Genomic DNA, 22,477 nt, shown 5'->3' with positions numbered 1-22,477 from the left:
GAGACTATGGGGCATATCTATCAAGCTCTGAAAGGAGCTTGACGGCCCGTGTTTAACAGCAGTTATGAAGCAACGGTCACAAAGACCGCTGCTCCATAACCTGTCCGCCTGCTCTGAGCAGGCAGACAGACATCGCCGGAAATCAACCCGATCGAGTACGTTGGACAAGAGCTGCTGGTGAAATGCTGAATACGGAGAGCGTATTGCTATCCGTATTCAGCGAGGTCTGGCGGACCTGATCCGCACATGAACATTTTAGCACATTGCTTTAAATCTATATACAAGATTACAACGTCTGGTGGCAATTCCACATATTTAAAGAGTCAAATAAATTGTTCACTTGTAATGTAGTAATTGTATCTCTATCTCTATTTTACCAGTTATAGCGCCACAATATTATTGCTCTCAATGTAATAGTATCGTCGGGGAGTAGTCATATAGGGAATCGAGATGTGGCTGGCTGTGTATATAAGGGCTAGAGAGAGGTCATATAGCACAAAGATTTGTTTGTATTAAATTATAAGCTACAAATGTAGCGAAGTAATCATACTGAGTGCCAACGATATCTTAAATTATAAGTTATAGGATTGGATCATTCCCCATGGTATGTGTGTATACACGCAGCAGTAAAAATAAGAAGTGACACAGTTAAAGTCCGTAATTAGGACTACACATATAGTATTTACTATATTCAATTATTAACTTGCTAGAGCGAGAGTATCTGAATCCCATCAAGGGTTAATCCAAACCTAAATTGTGTTTACTTGGATTATAGGTGACACAATTCGTCAGCCATCACTGCATGCATAAAGGGATTAGTAAAATAGATAATATTGCGAGCACCTAATATTCCACAATTGCTAAATTAAAAAAAGAGAAAGACTCAATGTCCCCACTCCCCCTGTCATGTTTTGCCCGTAGGCTTTATCAAAGGTGGGGCGGCCGCATTCTTCCTGGTTTTTTATAGGCTGATAGTCGTCTGACATCACAGTATGTGTGTTTGGTGAATGGTCCGTTTAAGGGCGATTGCTGATAGGTTCGTTTGGGGGGGGGGCGTAGATACCGGTTTGTTTCATGCTGTGTGTATAGCAAGCGTGTTTCCATGGTTACCTAGCAACCCAAATGTTATCTTTGCGTGATGGTTTGGGAAATAATTATGTTACTGTTCTAAGGGGGATAAGTTTGTTTATACATTTCAGCAGAATGATTATCTAATCATGGCGTAAAAAAATATATTATATTCTCTAATTATGGTCACAGTAGGGGGGTGGATAGGTGATAAAGTAACATGTTCTACTACAATATACAATTAAATTTGTGTAACTGTTATTACATCAACCTAATAACTGTTGAATGAGCAATACAAGTCTAGCTGTTTAAAGTGATGCAATCACTCCTACAGGATGCAGCATTTCCTCCAGAAGTGATAAGTCCCTTTTATCAGCGGGATTTCACCTGGAAATTCTCTTCAGCAGCATATAAACAATCTGAGTCCTGTGAACACGCAACAGCAATCACATAAACTATTTCACTGACTTCAGCATCCATCCCTCTGTGTTTATTTGGAAACTTAAAGTGGCCTTGTGGCATACTGGATATTTGTATCTTTACTAAACAGGTTTGTTGTATTTTATTCTATACAACTTCATCAGTATCTTATCTCTTTGTGTATATTATACTGAGCGATCTAGAGAGAACAAGATTGGGTTTTATTGTTTTAGTAGATATTAAGACTCTGAAGAAGATAGTAATTATTTAAAATATTTTTTTTTTTGCAGACAGGAGCAAGACGTTCATGGGAAGTGGATCCCTGTCTGTGAAAACGCCATCCCGGAGCCTTAAGGTATGGCTATATGTCTACAAATACTATAGGTGACGCAGAGATAGAGGCAGTTTAGAACAGTCATCCAAGTAAGGTGTGCAAAAGACTTTCTAAATTAATTTACATATTGTTCCCTGTAACTGTTTTCCAATGGCCAATTTTCTCATATCAATTAACTTTTTTCAAAGAGACAATTTGGACTTATTTGAGGAAACAGGTTAGCCACTGTCATTTTGTTTGCAGCTCTTGCATTGTATTGTAAGTTCTAACTTGCATTGCTTTGTTGGTTCTTATCTTATCACCTCTTCTGAGGCCAATTAAGACACATATTTAGTAGGTTTAGGCTTGTCAACTCTGCAGTGTGTACTTCCAGTGCTCAGTATTGGAAAACCCAGCATTTTCAGCCTTAACTTACAGAAAATGGTACAAAATAAATAACATTTTATTGCAAAGGTTTATACACTACTTATAATTACACATTTTATATTAGAATCGTGTTTCATGTCATTTTAAGATGACTAAGAATGACTGAAACCATTAGCCTTGCATGTGTTTAGGCAGAGATACTTTGTCCTTAAAATTCTCTTGAATTAAGTGCTAAATTTAAATATTTCTAAATGAATCAACATTTCTATCATTTAGTTTTTTTTAATGTTTGTTCACATAAATTGACCCTGATTTAAAAATATGTTTATGACAAATAAGATTATTTGTCACAAAATGTAAAAATTGAAGGAATTCTCTTGAATTTATGTTGAAATTATATTAAAATTAAAGAAACAGAAAATTGAATATGTAAAAAAGTATAGTAAACATAAATATGCAGCATACAATTATTATTTATTTTGCCTGTTTTAAAATCCTTTGACATTGTCATATTCTTAGCACAATCCATAAGGTTTTGCAAATCATGAGCAGTCAGTGATACTTCGCTTGAAAAGTCTGGTGGAATCAATGTTCCTGGTCTCCTTAACTGTAACCAGTCAGGAACAGATATAAATGAGAGTGTGCTTTGAGCTAAGTCACCGTATAGAATGTTTCAGGCTCAGGTAAATGTCACCATACTTAAGTATGATGGAGACAATTCAGCCTTTCTGGAGGGAGTAGAAATAATACAATATTCAGAGACATTTTACAGCAAAATCAGTCATAAGATATGGTAAACATATTCAAGAGACTTGTACTGGGGTATACTCTTTATACCTAAACTTATACGTAAATATACTTACAATTAATTATTCAATCCACACAACAAACATTAAAGTGATGGAAATCCGAGCGTTTAACAAATGCTCAGATTTACCATCACTAAAAATAAAGTGGAGATTAAGTGATCAAAAATGTAAAAAAAGGCGCTAAACTCACCCTGAATATGCCACCTCACATCTCTAAATTCAGCGGCTCTGGCCGCCCCCAGCACATCAGTCTTCTACCAAAGAGGTGACACTTGGACCTCTAAACCAATAGCTTGGACCCCTAAACCAATAGCCATGTGTACATACAGAAACCTGTCAGTTGACATGCACGGCTATTGGTTTAGAGGTGCAAACGTCACCTCATTGAAGGAGACTGATGTACTGTGGGTGGTTGGGCGGCGGAGTTTAGCACCCATTTTTACATATTTGATCACTTAAACACCACTTTATTTTTAGTGATGGTAAATCAGAGCATTTGTTATACACTTGGATTTACCATCACTTTAAGTCTACCTTTTACAGCATGAGATTTTTCTGAACCAGTAAACACATTTTCCGAGACTGAAACATTTAGAGCTGCCAATTTCCTGCTGCAACATATTCTGAATTTTTTAACATATGGCTATTAAAAAGTATTATTTCCTTATGCAAATCATCAGCATATTAATCACAATTGTGTTCCTATTCAATTTTCAGATGATCATTTCTCACTTTAGTAGCTTTTTAATTAGATTTAATGTATTCCTGTGCCTCTGTACATCACTATCTTGTGCTCACTTTACCATCATTTACTAATAACAAAATATGGCCATGGACCAAATGCATTTTAAGCATCAGAATGATATCAGGGGAAGGTGTCTGCTGTAAAGGAATTACATTTTCCATTTGATAGTTGATCTATTTTGTGCTTATTAAATGTGCCTAATGTAACAATGGGCAGTTGGCAGAGTTGGTGGAAAGTCTATAACATGGACGTGCTACTAAAGTGCTTTATCCAACACTTGACCAAATATGCAGCCTACAGAAATGTACTACACATAATTTTATTTATTAGTTAGGTCTGATGCAAGCATAAACATTTTTAATATCATCTAGCATCAACAGATTTTTAATAGCAACATCATATTGGTGTTTGTATCTCAATCAAGCCACCCCATTATTGTATATATTTATGGAAAAGAGACATGGAGACCTATGTCCAAGAATGAGTTGGCCCCCACCCCAACTCTCTGTCCTCTACAGTCTAAACTCAACCATAATCAGCAGTTCCATAGGTTAAAGTTCATCAAATTATAATTTCAAACAAGAACTGATACAACTGATACCTAGGTAATAAACTCCACATGATTGTAATTTCTCTCTAGAAACACTACTAGCCTTAATATCTTCTCCCAAAGTGTCAACTGCTACTACGGTTATGTGGTCCCACATTCTCCAGTTATTGAGCCAACTTTTTTATCCCAAGCATATTGTTAAACATGTTAAATTTGCTGTTTGTATAAAGCTCACTGCTTTCAAGTCAGAAACCCTGGGCATGTGACTTGCTTTTTTGCTAACTGTAAACTGTATATATTATTATTATTATAAGTGACAGTTTAATTCTTCATCTGACATTCTTTGCTATTTTTATCCTTAAGGTAACGCTCTGGACTCTTCTAGTGTCACTGCTGCTGTTGTCAGCAATGGTCACTGGATCTCCCACTATGGATGGACACCAAAATTCAGAGCGAGAGTCCGACAGCTTTGGGAATATTGTTCCAGAAAGCCTAGAGCTTTCAACGGAAGATAATACTGATTTGCCTGTTAGACCCACATGGAGCCCCCAATATGGTGAGTCTAGATTTCAGAAGATCAATTAAAAGGACATAAATCCACAATAAGAAAATGCTATAAGCTATTAAATATGTGTTATTGCACTATTGGATGCTATTGTTGGTACCTACAGTATATGTTAAACCCTTATAAAGTTATAGGGGCCTATCTATCAAGCTCCGAACGGAGCTTGATACCCCGTGTTTTTGGCGAGCCTGCAGGCTCGCCAGAAACAGCAGTTATGAAGCAGCGGTCACAAAGACCACTGCTCCATAACCTGTCCGCCTTCTCTGATCAGGCGGACAGACATCGCCGGAAATCAACCAGATTGAGTACGATCGGGTTGATTGACACCCCCCTGCTGGCGGCCCATTGGTCGCGAGTCTGCAGGGGGCGGCGTTGCACCAGCAGCTCTTGTGAGCTGCTCGTGCAATGCTGAATACGGCGAGTGTTTTGCTCGTCATATTCAGCGAGGTCTGGCGGACCTGATCCACACTGTCGGATCAGGTCCGCCAGACTTTGATAAATTGGGGCCCTAGTCAGCTCCAAAGTGACAATACACTGCTGAACCTGAGCTAAAAATGGCTGGTGATTGGCTGCTACAGACATATGCTTCTCATAATTGGCTGTGTTTAGCTCTGGACCAGTAATGTATTGCTCATCCAAATCACATAGCTATCACCAAGCAATAATGCTATAAAAAAATGCCCTAATTCAGTATATATACTGTGATAGATTTAGGTCAGAAGTGTTTAACAAAATAATTTGATATGCAAAATATAGATAACGTAGACTAGAACAGGGTTCTTCAAACTTTTTTTCCCCAAGACCCAGTGCCATGATACCTTCATGACCCTATTCTTATTCTTGCTCTGAATTTTTTTTTAAGTAGTATAGAACAAGATAGCTGCAATTTTTGGCAAATAAATTATAATGTGTGAGTACTTTATTCGTGATTGCAGTCAAACTTGAAGGTTTTGTAAAAGGTAAAAACACACACACACACACTCTCATACAACATACAACACACACACACACTCTTATTCAACACACACGCACCACACACACTCTCATACAACACACACACACACTCTCATACAACATACAACACACACACACACTCTCATACAACACGCACACACACACACACGCACTCTCATTCAACACACACGCACCACACACACTCTCATGCAACACACCACACATTCTCATGCAACACACACACCATACACTCTCATACAACACACACACACCACACACACTCTAATGCAACACACACACCATACACTCTCATACAACACACACACACCACACACACTCTAATGCAACACACACACCATACACTCTCATACAACACACACACACCACACACACTCTAATGCAACACACACACCATACACTCTCATACAACACACACACACCACACACACTCTAATGCAACACACACACCATACAATCTCATGCAACACACACCACACACACTCTCATACAACACACACACCATACACTCTCATACAACACACACACACACCACACACACTCTCATGCAACACACACACCATACACTCTCATACAACACACACACACCACACACACTCTCATGCAACACACACACACCATACACTCTCATGCAACACACACACACCATACACTCTCATACAACACACACACACACTCTCATGCAACACACACACCATACACTCTCATGCAACACACACACCATACACTCTCATGCAACACACACACACCACACACACCCTCATGCAACACACACCACACACGCTCTCATGCAACACACACACCATACACTCTCATACAGCACACACACCATACACTCTCATACAACACACACACACACTCTCATGCAACACACACCACACACTCTCATGCAACACACACACCATACACTCCCATACAACACACACACACACACACACCACACACACTCTCATGTAACACACACCACACACACTCTCATCGACAAACACACACACCACACACACACCATACACTCTCATACAAAACACACCATAAACATTCTTATACAACACACACACTTAAGTGCAACACACACCACACACACACCATACACTATCATGCAACACTCACCACACACACTCTCATACAACACACACACCATACACTCTTATACAACACACACACAGCACACACACTCTCATGCAAAACACACCACGCACACTCTCATGCAACACCCACACACTCTCATGCAACACCCACACACTCTCATGCAACACTCACCACACACACTCTCATGCAACACACACACCACACACACTCTCATGCAACACTCACCACACACACTCTCATGCAACACTCACCACACACACTCTCATACAACACACACACCATACACTCTCATGCAACACATACAACTCACACACACTCTCATATAGCACACACGCACACATACTAAATATATGTGTGTAGAGGGAGGCGGTCGTTCACCAAAGGTTCCCAACAATTCACTGGGGAATGTTCCACAACTTCTTCAAAGTAGAAAGGATATGGCACTGAAATATTGTATCCATGCACCGTAAAACAAAGTGTAGCTACTCACAGTATAATTTGAAATAAATGACTCCTCTGCTGTTTCAAAGAAAGGAAAACATTTTCACCAGCTTTAGATAAAAAGCAGTTTTTATTTTCCAACGCGTTTCAACGGTCAGCGCCGTCTTTTTCAAGAGCATTCACAAATAATTGCTTTACAAACCATAGCATCATATAAAGCAATTATTTGTGAATGCTCTTGAAAAAGACGGCACTGACCATTGAAACGCGTTGGGAAATAAAAGCTGCTTTTTATCTAACGCTGGTGAAATTGTTTTTCTTTTCTTTGAAACACCCAAGGAGCCATTTATTTCAATGTATACTGTGAGTATCTACACTTTTTATTACGGTGCATGGATACAATATTTCAGTGCCATATCCTTTCTACTTTGAGGAAGTTGTGGAGCATACCCCAGTGAATCGTTGGGAACTTTTGGTGAATGAGCGCCTCCCTCTACACACATATATCGATTCAATAGCCTTTGGGAGACACTGTGGGATGGCAGCAGTTCAAGAAACTAAAGGGGAGTAAACATCTATATTGTATATTGTTTTTCTACACACTCATACTCCCATGCAACACACACACTCTCATATAACACAACAGACACACACTACTACAACACACAAAGAAAGTTGCCACCCAGTAAACATTGTGTTGCAACCAAGTAATGGGTCCTGACCCGTGGTTTGAAAAACCCTGGCCTAGATAGTACAACTGTGTAAAGAAAGGGGGGCAAGTTGCAAGGTGACACAAACAATAGGACAATACAGTTATAAATCAAATAATAGAGATAAGACACAGAAAGCAAATTGTAGAAGAGAGATGCGTGGTTAATATGTAAGAGTAAGCTTAAACTTTTTCTATGCTAAATTAAAACTATGCTTATCTTGCATGACAGGAAATATAACTTCTGATGCACAAATTGAAGATGAACTTCCAAGCGACCTCTTGTTCCGGGCAGAACGTTCTCCTGAAACTGCTATTAAGTCCAAGAAAAACAAGAAGAAATCTTCTAACCGTGGAAGTAACAAAGACTGTCGCTTACGTACTCTGATGGTTAAGGCTCGAGACTTGGGTTTGGGACATAACTCAGATGAGATGATACTATTTAAGTACTGCAGTGGTGTTTGCAAACAATCAGAGAGTAATTACGATATAACCCTCTCTGCTCTACTCAAAAAGAAAGCTATCAGTTCTGGCTCTCAGGAGCGTGTCACCAGTCACCCCTGTTGCCGCCCAACAAAATATGAGAATATATCATTTATGGACATCCAGAATGAGTGGAAAGTAGTGAACAAGTTTCGTGCCACAGAGTGCGGCTGTGTGGGGTGAATATCTTTTCTAGCCAAGAGAAGCAATCCAGTGAGGCTAGCTTATGACTGCTGGCACAGACCAAGAGGCAAGACATGGCGGCAGTACCGCGGTCTGGTGGCCACAGGAAATTCCTTGTGGTGCATGGCATTGATCAAAGTGGAATTAGTTCATACAAGATACTGGAGGACTTAGGTTAATAAAGTAATTGATGATCTACAGCAGTCCTCGAGTATCTCACCTTGCTAAGCTGAAATGTACAGACTGGTTCCATTCCAGATAAAGCTGAAGACGATGAGTTACAGAAAGTTATTTGTGCAAGAGGTGGACAGGTCTCTGCAACACAGTTTCTGATGGAAATATAACGCTGCTATTTCATGCTGTAGATTTTGTATTTTTTTTTATAAAACAGAAAAGCAGCTCTAGATAAAGGGAAATGATCTTGACTTCATACTGAACGTATGCCTGCTTTATACTGTGACTATGTATGTGTTGATGTGTTATACAGAGAACATTTCCTGAAGAAGAGAGACGAGCAATTTTTTACCAAAATAATGACATTTGTGCACTGCTTTTATTGCACAGCAGGTGTGCGTAGTAACTATAGACACTCATTATTTTTTTTTTAAAGTTCACAATCGGATGGTTTACACTTGACAGATGGAAAGATAGAATCAGAGCAAATTACACAGATGTTGCATTCATTAATCAGCGTACTCAACGTTAAAGGCCAATCTATTTAGTTCTTAAAGGGACAGTAACCACCATGTAATTACAAGACATATGCTGATGATACAGAATAACATTTCAGCTAATCTTAACGTTTTTAGAACAAATTAAAATCCTTTTTTCTCCAATAGACATACTCCACCCACTGTTTGCCTTGTTTGAAGGAACCAATCTGGGCTTTAATCTGAGGCAACAAGACTAGTCACTGTCATAATATTTGTATAAAATGCATTATTGTTCAGTTGTTATCAGTTAGGAAAAGATATGTAGCATGGTTAGCCTTAAGGAGTCTGTAGGGTGTATTTCAAGTTCTGAGAATTAGAACATTTACAATTTTATAGCTAAATTACACAAAAATGGAGCAAATTGAGAAATTAAAGTAAATTGCAAAGTTGTTTCAATATGCATAACTAAACATTTTCTATAAATATCTCAAGGCGTTTACTGTCCCTTTAATGATGCAACAAAGCAAATTAGTGATGATTCACCCAGGATTATTATATGTTACATGCTAAGTGATTATCACCTTACGTTATCTTAGTCAGCTGCATATGCTATTAATAACATCATTTAGTTTCACAGATACATATTGATTACAGTTTAGCAGTAACTAAACACAACTCATTTTTCTTTAGACATCAAAAATAAGATATATTTTTCTTTTACAAAAGTGAATGAGCTGTATATTAAACTGTTAGGCTTCAGGAATTTTACCTTGCGCATCAGTAGATCTATAGCTGTTTCCCCTAAAAGAAGGACAGAACATTTCCACTATTCTCAGCCTAGTAAGAATATGAGTGGACAAGTAAACAGCTTTATTTATCATTGAGTGGACCAGTGACTTTTTTTCTGGCAAACTATATTAACATTCTTCTATCTGACCTACAAGCCAGTGTGCATTGTTACCTAAGTATGTTTTCTAACTTAAAGGGACAGTCTACACCAGAATATTTATTGTTTTAAAAGATAGATAATCCCTTTATTACCCATTCCCTAGCTTTGCGTAACCAACACTGTTATACTAATATACTTTTTACCTCTGTGATTATCTTGTATCTAAGCCTCTGCAGACTGCCTCTTTTGACAGACTTGCATTTTAGCCAATCAGTGCTGGCTCCTAGGAACTCCACAGTGTTAACATAGAAACATAGAATTTGACAGTAAATAAGAACCAAAAAGGCCCATCAAGTCTACCCATATCACGTTACTTTTCTTTTTAGCCTTATGCATGTCCCAGGCGATTTTGAATTCCTTTACAGTCTTTGTGTTTACCACCTCAAATGGAAGTTTATTCCATGAATCCACCACCCCTTTCTGTAAAAAAATGCTTCCTCAAATTTCTCCTGAATCTGCTACCCTCTAACTTTAGATTGTGACCTCTTGTTTTGGCATTTATATTTTTGTGAAAAATGCTTTCAGCTTCTATTTTATTAAGTCCCTTCATATATTTGAAGGTTTCTATCATGTCACCTCGTTCCCTTCTATCCTCTAAACTATACATATTTAGGTCATAGAGTCTTTCTTTGTATGTTTTATATTTTAGACCATGTACCATTTTAGTAGCCCTCCTTTGGACAGCTTCTATTTATTTATAACTTTCTGAAGATATGGTCTCCAGAACTGTACACAGTATTCCAGATTTGGTCTAACTAATGATCTGTAAAGTGGCATAAGAACCTTGCTATTTCTGCTACTAAAACCTCTTCCAATGCAACCAAGTATTCGACTGGCCTTACTGGCTGCACTGCTGCATTGTTTACCAAATTTTAAATACAGGTAGCCCTCAGTTTACGCCGGGGTTAGGTTCCAGAAGGAATGGTTGTAAATCGAAACCGTTGTAAATTGAAACCCAGTTTATAATGTAAGTCAATGGGAAGTGATGGTGATAGGTTCCAGGCCCCTCTCAAAATTGTCATAAGTTACACCTAATATATTATTTTAAAAGCTTTGAAATGCAGACTTTAAATGCTAGACAGCATTATAAACCTAATAAAATAATCACACAACACAGAATATATAATTAAACTAAGTTAAATGAACAAAAACATTTGCTAAACAGCATTATAAACCTAATAAAATAATCACACAACACAGTCTTCACTTGCATTTTTCTGCAAACAGTTCTTTCTATGCATTCCAATCTATAACTGAGTTATAGACAGGAAGATCTTGTTCCTTTGAAATCTGCTCAATAGCTCAGGTCTGGTTAAACTGATTAATTTCAGCTTGCTTGGCTTTGCTGCAACACAAGCGGACAGCTCCACCTACTGGCTATTTTAATAAATGCACTGCTTCTCAATGCTTTTCAATAGCAGTCACATGACTGGAAAAAAAGGTTGTTATTCTGAAACGGTGTAAATTGAACCGTTGTAAAACGAGGGCCACCTGTAATCTGAAATAATAATTCCCAAATCCCTTTCTTCTTTAATTACAGTCGGTAATGTACCATTGAGACTATAATTGGTCTTTGGGCTTTTGGATCCTATATGCATACTGCTCTAGTTAATATTAAATTTCAGATCCCATTTATCTGACCAGTCCTCTAGTTTTTTAATATCACAGTTCATTTGATCAACCCCTCCTGGAACATCTACCCTGTTACAAATTTTTGTATCATCAGCAAACAAGCAAATTTTCCTCTTAAGCCCACTTCCAATATCACTTAAGAACATGTTAAACAAAACAGGCCCAAGAACTGACCCTTGAGGAACACCACTAGTAACTGACGCCTCATTTGAATGTACTCCATTAATTGAAACTCTCTATCTTTAAGCCAGCATTCTACCCACTTAACAATCTTAGCATCTATTCCAAAGCAATACATGCCTATATGAAACACATGAACTAACACCCTCTAGTGGTGAAAAACTGTAAAAATGCCCTGAGCTAAGAGGCGGCTTTCAAGGGCTTATAAATTAGCATATGAATCTCCTAGATTTAGCTTTTAACTAAGAATACCAAGAGAACAAAGCAAAATTGGTGATAGAAGTTAATTGGAAAATTGTTTAAAATTACATTCTCTTTCTGCCTAATGAAAGTTTGTTTTGGACTAGACTGTTCCTTTAATTTTTTATTTTTTTTCCATACTATAAAATGTTTAGCCTTTGGCATTCGTTTGTATAAGCGAATGCTGAATGTCCATGTCTAGTTTACATGTTTAATTAATGTTCTTTCATGTGCGTCACAGTAGATTGTTTATTTAGTTCAATGTCACTTTAAAGGGACATGAAACCCAAAATTGTTTGGGTTTCATGTCCCTTTAAGAACACATTTCCTTAGTAGTTTCCTTGGGTCCCTAATATAAAACTAACATTATTTCATGTAGTGCTAAGGAATTGGTTATAACTTTATTTTATTTAGAGATGAATCATGTGCAGTATATGGTTACAAATATCATAGTGTTTGTGTACTGTTCCCAAATCATTTTTATTCATCAATGTCACTTAATACCTTATATTTTAACTTATGCCTGATTTAAAGATACAGTAAAGTCAATATTTTAAACAATGTGCCTGTTTACTTCTATTAACAAATGTGCTTAGTTCTCTTAGTATCCTTTGTGGAAGGGTAAACCTGGATAGGTTTAGGGGCAGCATTCCAATACCGGGAATTAGAACTCATCTGGTGAGCCAATGACAAGAGGCTAACCAATCACCAGCTAGATTCCAGCACTGCATTGCTGCTCTTGAACCTACCTAAGTATGCTTTTCAACAAGGATACAAAGAGAAAAATGCAAATTTGATTGTATAAGTAAACTGAAAGGTTGTTTAAAATGGCATGCTCTGTGAGAATCCTGAAAGTTTAATTTTGACTTTACCGTCCCTTTAATTATATTCAGTGGAGATATGTTTATTATAGTTAATAAACAAGATAGGCAGTGAATCATCTAATTGTAAATCAGCTCTTGTTAGTAGAATCAGATGTTTCATAAATTGCCCCTATTTTTCTACAAGAAAACATGTAATTCAATGGGGCTTTTTTGTTTGTTTGTTTAAATGCCCATTGTTTTATAGCTTCAATATTTACTTGTATCATAACTTGTGCTTGGCTCTGCTACCCATACAGTTAATCCTGAGCCAGTACAGGAGCGGTATTTTTGGGGAAGTAGAAACTGCCAAATGCAGTGAGAAATTTGGAACTTTCAAACATAGCCAAGCAACTTGTTTTAAAGGGATATGAAACCCAATTTTTTTCTTTCATGATTCAGATTTTAAGCAACTTTCTAATTTACTCCTATTATCAATTGATCTTCTTTCTCTTGGTATCTTTATTTGAAAAGAAGGAAAGTACGCTTAGGAGCCAGCCCATTTTTGTTTCAGCACCTGGGTAGTGCTTGCTGTTTGGTGGCTAAATGTTCACATTGCACCTAGCTCGTGATACCAGGGCACATTTGCATGCTTTGGTATTACAAAGTGGAGTGTAAATATTACTTTAGTGAAAGCGATATTTTGCGCTCCACTTATAATCTGGCCCTAAATTAGGCAGATTGAGAACAAAAGTTTTTTTCCTGAAGCCAAAGGTGGCTTAAAGTTACACCACTGGGATATTTATTTTATGTAGCCCTTTTATCTCTGGTATGTGGAAATAGACATTTAGCTATACTTAAAGGGACACGAACCCAAATGTTTTCTTTCATGATTCAAATAGAGCAGCAATTTTAAGCAACTTTCTAATTTACTCCTATTATCAATTTTTCTTCGTTCTCTTGGCATCTTAATTTGAAAAAGCAGGAATGTAAGCTTACAAACCGGCCCATCTTTGGTTCAGCACCTGCGCTGTGCTTGCTTATTGGCAAGCACTATCCAGGGTGCTGAACCAAAAACAGGCCATTCCTATTCTTACATTCCTGCTTTTCAAATTAAGATAGCAAGAGAACTAAGTAAATTAGAAAGTTGCTTAAAAGTGTATACTCTATCTGAATCATGAAAGAAACAATTTGGGTTCAGCATCCCCTTAATATTATATTGTTAATGACAAACCTTTTGTATAAAGCGCATGTTTTTTTCTCTAGAGCGCTAGTGTAACTTAGCTGTGCAGTTTTTAGCATCTGATGATCTGTATCAAGTTTCTATGCAATTCAGTAAATGATGAGCAACTGGGATATTGTTGATGGGCACACTACATTTGCTGTGTAAGACAGTATATTGTAAAAAGATTTAATGAGATGTTACATTTCCAAATCTGGACACAGTGGATACTGGAGTTCAGTTTTTATATTGTAAAAAATAGTTTTCACATTTATATAGAGCAAAGAGTATCAAATAGTAATTTCTGGAAATTATATCAGTGCAGTCATGGACCAAAACACAACAAATCAGCAATAATTTATTCAAAGAAAGCATAATTTCCTCTCCACACTATGGGGCCGATTTATTAAAGTGTAAGCAGACATGATGCGCTATCTGCCACACATCGATAAATGCCGACAGCATACAGAGATTGTTAAATTGGCCCCTATAACTGTAACTAGTCTAGGCTTTATCATAGAAATCCTAGTCACAGGTATTCACAGGGGGTGGGGGATTAAAGTCTATGTAGAAAATATAATGTGCGCAGGACAGAGTTGTTTATTGTACACAAGTTGCACATCATTGGTATCAAAAAAGGGAATTAAGTGGGTACTTATATAAGGGGGGGGGACTAGCAAAACTTCAAGAGGAATTCTGCTCCCTCTTGTCTAAGAAATGTAAATTTTACATTACAGTACTACAGACCCTTGAGAGCTATGTGTTTAACCTTTGCTAAGGGATAAATCCTGCTTGGGAGCTATAACCATTGTAGTTCCTGAGCAGAATGCAGCCTGTGAGCCAATCAGATGCGGCAGTTACATAATACGCAGATCTTGTATTTCTGTGCAGAATTTACTTATGTTTTCAGCTTCTTGGTTATTTAACACATCTAGGGTCAGTAATGCAAAAGTTACGTGAGCTATGTAACAAAGACAACAGCCTCCTCCCTTATTGTGTTACCTCTACTGACCTATCCCTTTAAGAAGATCCCAGATTCCTTTAATAGTAATTCATTTTTCTGTTGACTACTGGACATACTGCAAGTGACACCACTCATATGACTGAACAAGTTCTTAGGTGCTTCTGAACAGGGAAATGTTGTGTATTATAGGAACACTTGGTGATCTGCACTTGGTTTATCAGAAGCTTTAGGGACTCTTTATGATGAAGCAACCAGAAGATAGGACTCTCAAACTGAGCCCCTGTGCACATTCCTGCTCTGCTGGAACTGTCAGCTGAGGCACCAGATTATTGTGTGGCTGAGGCTGAATTCAAACCCAGAGTCATGTGTATTCCTGATCACAATACAGACACCTTCCCATCGCTGCTGCTTAAATACTGTTACCCACTATGCATCACTCTGTGCGACCTTCATACCTACATATTTATTACATTTAACTTATTTATTTATTTATGTTTTTGTTTTATATGGATTTTGTTTTCCTTTTAAAGAAAACTATTTATTACTCAGTGAATATATCTCCTAACCACTTTTATGCATTGTGATATTAATAATAATAATGTTATATGTCTCTCATGGCAAAAAGTCAGTCTGCCTTCTATCATAGAGTGGCCAGTAATACATTACAGTGCACTGTGGCATAAACAGGGGTTAAACAGATTTAGGGCCAATCGAGCACTGGGCTGTTTAATCCAATCTTATGTTTCAGTGAATAAAATGTAAGGGAAAAAATGTAAAGATTGTTTTGTACTGTTATTATATGTATATTAACCTTATTTACTGTTTTTAAAGCAATAAAACTCTATTTTTGTACAGGCGCTTGTTCTTTCTGTATGTATAAAACTAATATATTATTTGTGTTTTACCTTTAACCCTTTCACTGCTGAGCATTCTTTCACCCCAGTGTTGAGCCAATTTTAAACTTTTTGTGCTACCTACATTAAAACCCTATTGAATTTGCAAGTCATATTTTAGTGCGTGACCCACACAAATGATATATTGTTTTTTTTTCCCCAGCAGATACACAATATACCATTATTATATTTATAATTCATGTCATGTGAAAAAAACTGTAAAAAAACTATAAAAAAAGGTATCATTTTGATGTAGATTTTAGTAAATAATATTGGAAATGGCCCGGTGACCACTGCTGTTACTGTGGTCACCTTACTAAATTGTCATCATGGGTAGCCACATGTGAAATTAGGAACTGGAATAATGACATGGGTTTGTGTTCAATAAAGGAAATAAACTGATTTCACAGCTTAGACTTAGGTTGAGTTTGTAAAATCTTGGGCAATATTTCTTAAGATACCTTTCCCTTTCAGCTATATTGCTTGAGTCTCCAGTGAGTAAAGTTTCTGTAAAGACTGAGCTGGTTGTACTCTCACAGGCTGCTTTACTGGACCCCTCAGTCACCGCTAGTGACTTCTGTCTTGACTCAGAGACAGCATTTGGATACTCTAAAAGTTACTTGTCAGTTGGACAAGTGATTAAACAAGGATCAGAGGACAGGGTTGGCATGCTTATCAGAGTGTCTGCTGACTGTGTCTATTCTACAGTGGAGTGGGTCCGAAGTTGTCCATCACAATCCTTTTAACATAAGGCTTATGTACATATTTATTTATTTTTTGCCTGCTTCCTGGTAAAATTTTTGTGTACTCCCATAAAAACAATCACTGATAAAATGTTAAACATGTCAAAGACTCTTAACATTTCATAAACAGATATTCTGATGGGGAAAATGTGCTATAATTCATTAGAATATGTAATTTGTGCATTACTGAACCTAAATTAGTGTGAGTTGGATTACAACTGTAGTGTAAAATTGCAAACAGTATAGAATGGCAATATAGCTCATAATCAATACCACTTTCAGTTTTGGAAGTAGTTGGTTATTTTCTTGTGCCTTGTAAGACTAACACAAACAAAGTATCAACACTATGTCCTAGATTCAATAAAACTTGTTCCTGAAATTAATACCTTGTAGAACAAACACGCAGCAACATCGCAACTTGTAAATTGTGGAATTTACAAAGATTTGCACCTGCTCCTTGTCACATCCGAAAGTTGCAAGTTCAGCTCCATTCCAATCAAGGATGCTGCAGCTATCTTGTAAGCGTTAAATTCTTGCAGAATAGAGGACGTTCCACTGTGAAAGACACTGGCATCATAAAACGCCTTTAAAACATTTATAAATAAATTAAATTGAAAGAAAAAAAGTCCCTTTATGAAACTGTCCACTTTAACATATTCAGAGAAGAAAACCTGAGAATGGTTAAAGAAAAATTAAATGGAGATAAAAACTAGAGATTTGCTTTCAGGCTTCGGATTTATGCAAATTCGTCCAAATTTAGCTGATTTGTCGAGTTGTCCGATATCTGAACAACTGAATATATTATTAGACGAAATGGACAAAAACAAATGACTGCTTGATGAAATCGATTCATTCATTTGTGATTTTTGGCACCAAAAATGTGCAGGAATGGGGGGGAAGGAGTTATATTGTACTTCACGGTGGTGTTACTTGGGGGTTGGTGTCACCCCCCTCCAAGGTGTCACCCAGTGCATCCTGCACCCCCCGTACCCCCTAGTGATGCCACTGATTGTTTGGTTAATAAACTACTTTGTTTGTAATGATATACAGAGGATCTGACCATTCATGTGTACATAATCCCCGTCTTATTCTGCTATAGTATTACTAATGACTGATGTTAGGGACAGCCGGTCAGGCACTTAAAGGGACACTCAATTAAAAATTAAACTTTATTTATTTATTTAGATAGAGCACACATTGTAAACAACTTTCAAATTCACTTCCATTATCTAAATGTACATAATTTTTATATGCACACTTTCTGAGGCACCAGTACTTACATGTGCAAGATTCACAGCATATATGTAAATGCATTTTGTGATTGGCTTATGACTGTCACATGATGCAGTGGGAGGGAAAATAGAACTAACTTTAAAATTTCTCAGAAAGAAATCGCATCATAAATTGTCTTTTTATAATGCATTTGCTGATTATGCATTTCTATTATGTTTAGTAGTCTTTTAATGCTGGATTTTAGTCATAAAGAGTTGTAGGTTCTTTTAACATTTAAAGACAGGAAATAACGGTAACTAATCTGAATCCAATATTCATCAGAAACAAATGCCTCCATTGATGAAATTTGACTGAACTAAAACAAATCTTTTGCACGAGACACCTTTTTCGCCTGTGCATATGTCTAATATAAATGAGACAACCTCTTCAGCTTTCAAATAGAGAGATATGACTGCTGGACAAGAAACTTCAGAGGGGAGTTTTTATTAATATGGCAGGCATGAACAAGGTTGAAGTGAAAAACCTTGTCTTCTCTTCTAGAGCGCCCTGTAAGCCCCGTCTAGCACCTTGTTCCCCATGTGAGGTTTGTGTGACACCTCTCGTTCCCCAGTGAGTATTGAACATATAATTATTATTGCTAGCAGTCAGAGATATCATGTTATGGGGCACTTGACACAGCTAGATATGTTACTGGCAGGAAAAGGGTGAAATAATACACAATGAATTTCAAGCATAATCATTTTCCCTTTACAACTATACAACTATAAATCCCTGACGAAGTGCCTGTCGGCATGAAACGCGTAGGATTTATCTGACCTGTTGTACCACGTATGATGTGTTGCTTTTACACAGCAAAATAAATTGAAAAGTTTGATGACAACACAACCGCTTTTTGTCTGATTGAGTATCGAGATTTGTCTTAAGGTTGGACGCCTTTTTACGTGGTTGTATCTGCCTATGACCATACCTGTTATACTTGGGATACGACACTTCCGGACAGGTCACGGGACCGCAACCGAGTGAAGCGCTAATCGGAGAAGCTTGAGGTAGCTGTTGACGTCTTCCGCAAAAAAGTGGAGCTCGGTGTTATACAAAATTATGTAGAGAAGGACAGGCGGCACTCCAGGGTAAAAGTTAAAAAGTCTTTCTTTATTCAAAAAAATATTTAAAATAACAACACTCTTGTTGCAAACAGGTAATGGAGGAGGAGACCTTACATGTTTCGTGCCCTGCGGCACTTAATCATAGGTACAAAATTATGTTGGAGAGAGTCACGGAAAGAGTATTACCAGGTATTCATTTCAGCATAACGACGACTGGGTAAGCGACTTCTATATTATATACTGGATGAACTTTGTTAAAAGTTGCACAGCGTCTATGCAAAGTTGCCTATGAAACTGCGAAGCTCAGCAGAGTATACTAAGGGGTTAATTGTGTGAACGTAATACACTGTTCCCTCATTGAGCAGTTTGATCAAAGTGTTTACTAAACAGACTTTTTGTCTATAAATCTAGCCTTATGTCTAATACTGGCACAAAACAAAAAAAATCTAAATACATCTCTGAATGCTGCTTCCCATGTCACTATTAACCCCTAAACCTCTGCCGTCCCTATCACAACAACTCACCTTCCACCAACCCACTCTGCAATTAACTCCTAAACAACCAAACTCCCCCTTTGTAATAATTTCCCCATTGCTAAAACCCTCTAACCACTATTAACCCCATAAATAGCTACAACTGCCCATTACAATAACCCCGCTGATACTTAAACCCCCTTACTGCTATTAACCCCTTAAACACCCCACCCCCTAAATCTAAAAATCTTTCACAATAAATTCCACAAACTGCAACAACCCCAATACTAACCCCCTCAGCTATTAACCCCATAACCTGCCAAAACCCAGTTTTTCAAAATCATATGTCTGTTATTAATGCCCTAAGCACAACCCCTCAGTTAAAAATTGATATTCTTTTTTGGAAAGCATACCTAGGTAGATTCAGGATCAACATAACTCTAATGGGAGCTAGCTGAACAAATCTAGTAAGAGACATATATGTGCAGCCACCAATCAACAGCTACATGCGCCTGAATCTAGGTATGCTTTTCAACAAAGAAAACCAAGGGAATGAAGCATATGTTGTAATAGAAGTATATTGGAAAGTTGTTTAAAATGGTATGTTCTATCTGAATCAAGAACGTTTAATTTTAACTTTACTGTCCCACTTAAGTTGTTTTTCAGAACAGCGCTTGATTAATGTGATAATGCTCAGCTTTATTTACATTTTCATGGGATATGTTTTATTAAACAGTTATTCCTGGAAATCCAGAAATAAATACTAGAATCTTTGAAAACTATTTTTTTTTGCATTTTTAAATAATATTGATAATTTACTCTTGGCAGCAAGATACTGCTAAAAAAAGACCAAGTGTTTTTGTATTTTGATTTTCTCAGAACACAAAATTAAAGAACTGCCAAGTTTAGTTCATCTGGGAATAGGACTGAGTGTGCAGCAACTAATAAACCAACTATAAATTCTCAGACGTGCAAAGAAAAACAGAAATATACAAAAAGCTCATTCTAAACCTTTATTCAAGAACTCTTCCACTCTCTCAAAATACGTTCCGTTTACATAATCATTCAACTTCCAAAGTTACCTCTGAAATGCTCCAGCAATTCTTTCCTGATATAAAAAGAACATTTTTTGTGCAACATCCGTGATCCCTATTCCGAATGATTTAACCTCTTCAACATACTAAACAATAAAGTGCAAAGTGGAAGGTTTGTGACTTTGGTCCCCCTTTCTTAAACAGACCTAGTAAAAAATATATTCAAACTTTTTAAAAGGGCCACTAAACACAAAATTTAAAAACACATAAACAAGTGGAGCAGTATTTAACAATAGCTCGCTAACTCCGCTAGAAGTAAGCTTTTTGCGTGCGTCGGATAGCGCTTGTATTACAAGTTGAAAGTAAAAATGTTCTCTTGCTCGCTAAAATGCGCACAAAAAGCCAAACTTCAAATATTGCGACCTCTTTAACGTATTCCCCCATAGAAGCCAATGGCGCAAAAAAAGTAGAAAAAAACGACTTCAACATAAACCTTATTCTCAAGTGTGCTAACCTAAAATAAAAATAAAAATATTTCACATTTCTTCTTCACATAGCAGAATATGTTCTATTTATTCATAAATACACATATATATATATAGTAACAAATGATTCAAAGCACTCACTGGTCTTCTGACATCAAACTTCCCGCCAGAAGAAGGGACGCTATATGTCCCGAAACGTCACTCAATACATTTTTTCAAGTTTGATGTCAGAAGACCAGTGAGTGCTTTGAATCATTTGCTACTCTATACTCCCTGAGAGCACCCTGGCAGTTGATGAAAGGTGGTGAGAGTGCATGTGCCCAGAATTGCTTGTGTATATATATATATATGATGGTATTTTGGTACAATATATATCTATACCTGTATATTTTAATGATTATATATAGGTATATACAGATATATATAGGCATATATATAAATACATAGAACATATTCTGCTATGTGCAGATCATAGAGATGTGAAATATTTACAGTAAATACACAGTATAACACTTTATTTAATATGAATATTGTATAAATGTTTTTTTATGTTTTCACCGGAGCTCCAATGCACTATTTATATACTGTATATGTACATATGTATTATGTGTTTATATGTGTATATATGTCTGTAAATACATATATACACATATAAATACGTCTGTACACACAAATAAACATATACTCTACCATATATAAATATATATATATATATATATATACACACACACACACAAAAAGAAAAGATAAAAATGACAATTTATTATAGCAACAGGCTATAACACCACAAATTAATAATTTTCCAGTGAGGAGAACATCCCTAAATTCCATGATAACAATATATATCACATGTTTATATCCTAACCTCCATCATAATATTATATCACATCACGTCAATCTGCAACATAAAGAGAAAACACATTAGCTTGGGGCAAGAGCATATCAACACAGTTACCAGATGGGCTTTTGAGCAGATACCAGTTCATGTATGAGTCCACCCAAAGGATTAATGATCCCAATATATGAAATAATTTGTAGCATCAGATATCCAAAAATGATTTTCCAATCATAAGCCAATTCATCAACAGATAATCAACATGATATTCAAAACCTCTGGATTAGACTTGCAGGTATATCCA

The 22,477-nt window shown here is 36.9% G+C and overlaps 1 protein-coding gene across 1 annotated transcript in view; it reads left to right on the top strand.

Annotated features, from left to right (window-relative positions):
• Nucleotides 1–16,226, top strand: part of ARTN (artemin) — a 78,513-nt gene extending 62,287 nt beyond the window's left edge. The window contains exons 3-5 of the mRNA XM_053693587.1: nt 1,779–1,843; nt 4,656–4,848; nt 8,301–16,226. Coding sequence (XP_053549562.1) covers nt 1,779–1,843; nt 4,656–4,848; nt 8,301–8,734 — 692 coding nt within the window. The 3' untranslated portion in view covers nt 8,735–16,226. The remainder of the gene's footprint in view (nt 1–1,778; nt 1,844–4,655; nt 4,849–8,300) is intronic.
• Nucleotides 16,227–22,477: the final 6,251 nt, after the last annotated feature.

This window comes from Bombina bombina, chromosome 10 (genome assembly GCF_027579735.1).
Source record: "Bombina bombina isolate aBomBom1 chromosome 10, aBomBom1.pri, whole genome shotgun sequence".
Classification (NCBI taxonomy): Eukaryota; Metazoa; Chordata; class Amphibia; order Anura; family Bombinatoridae; genus Bombina; species Bombina bombina.
This window is presented reverse-complemented; position numbering and strand designations above follow the sequence as displayed.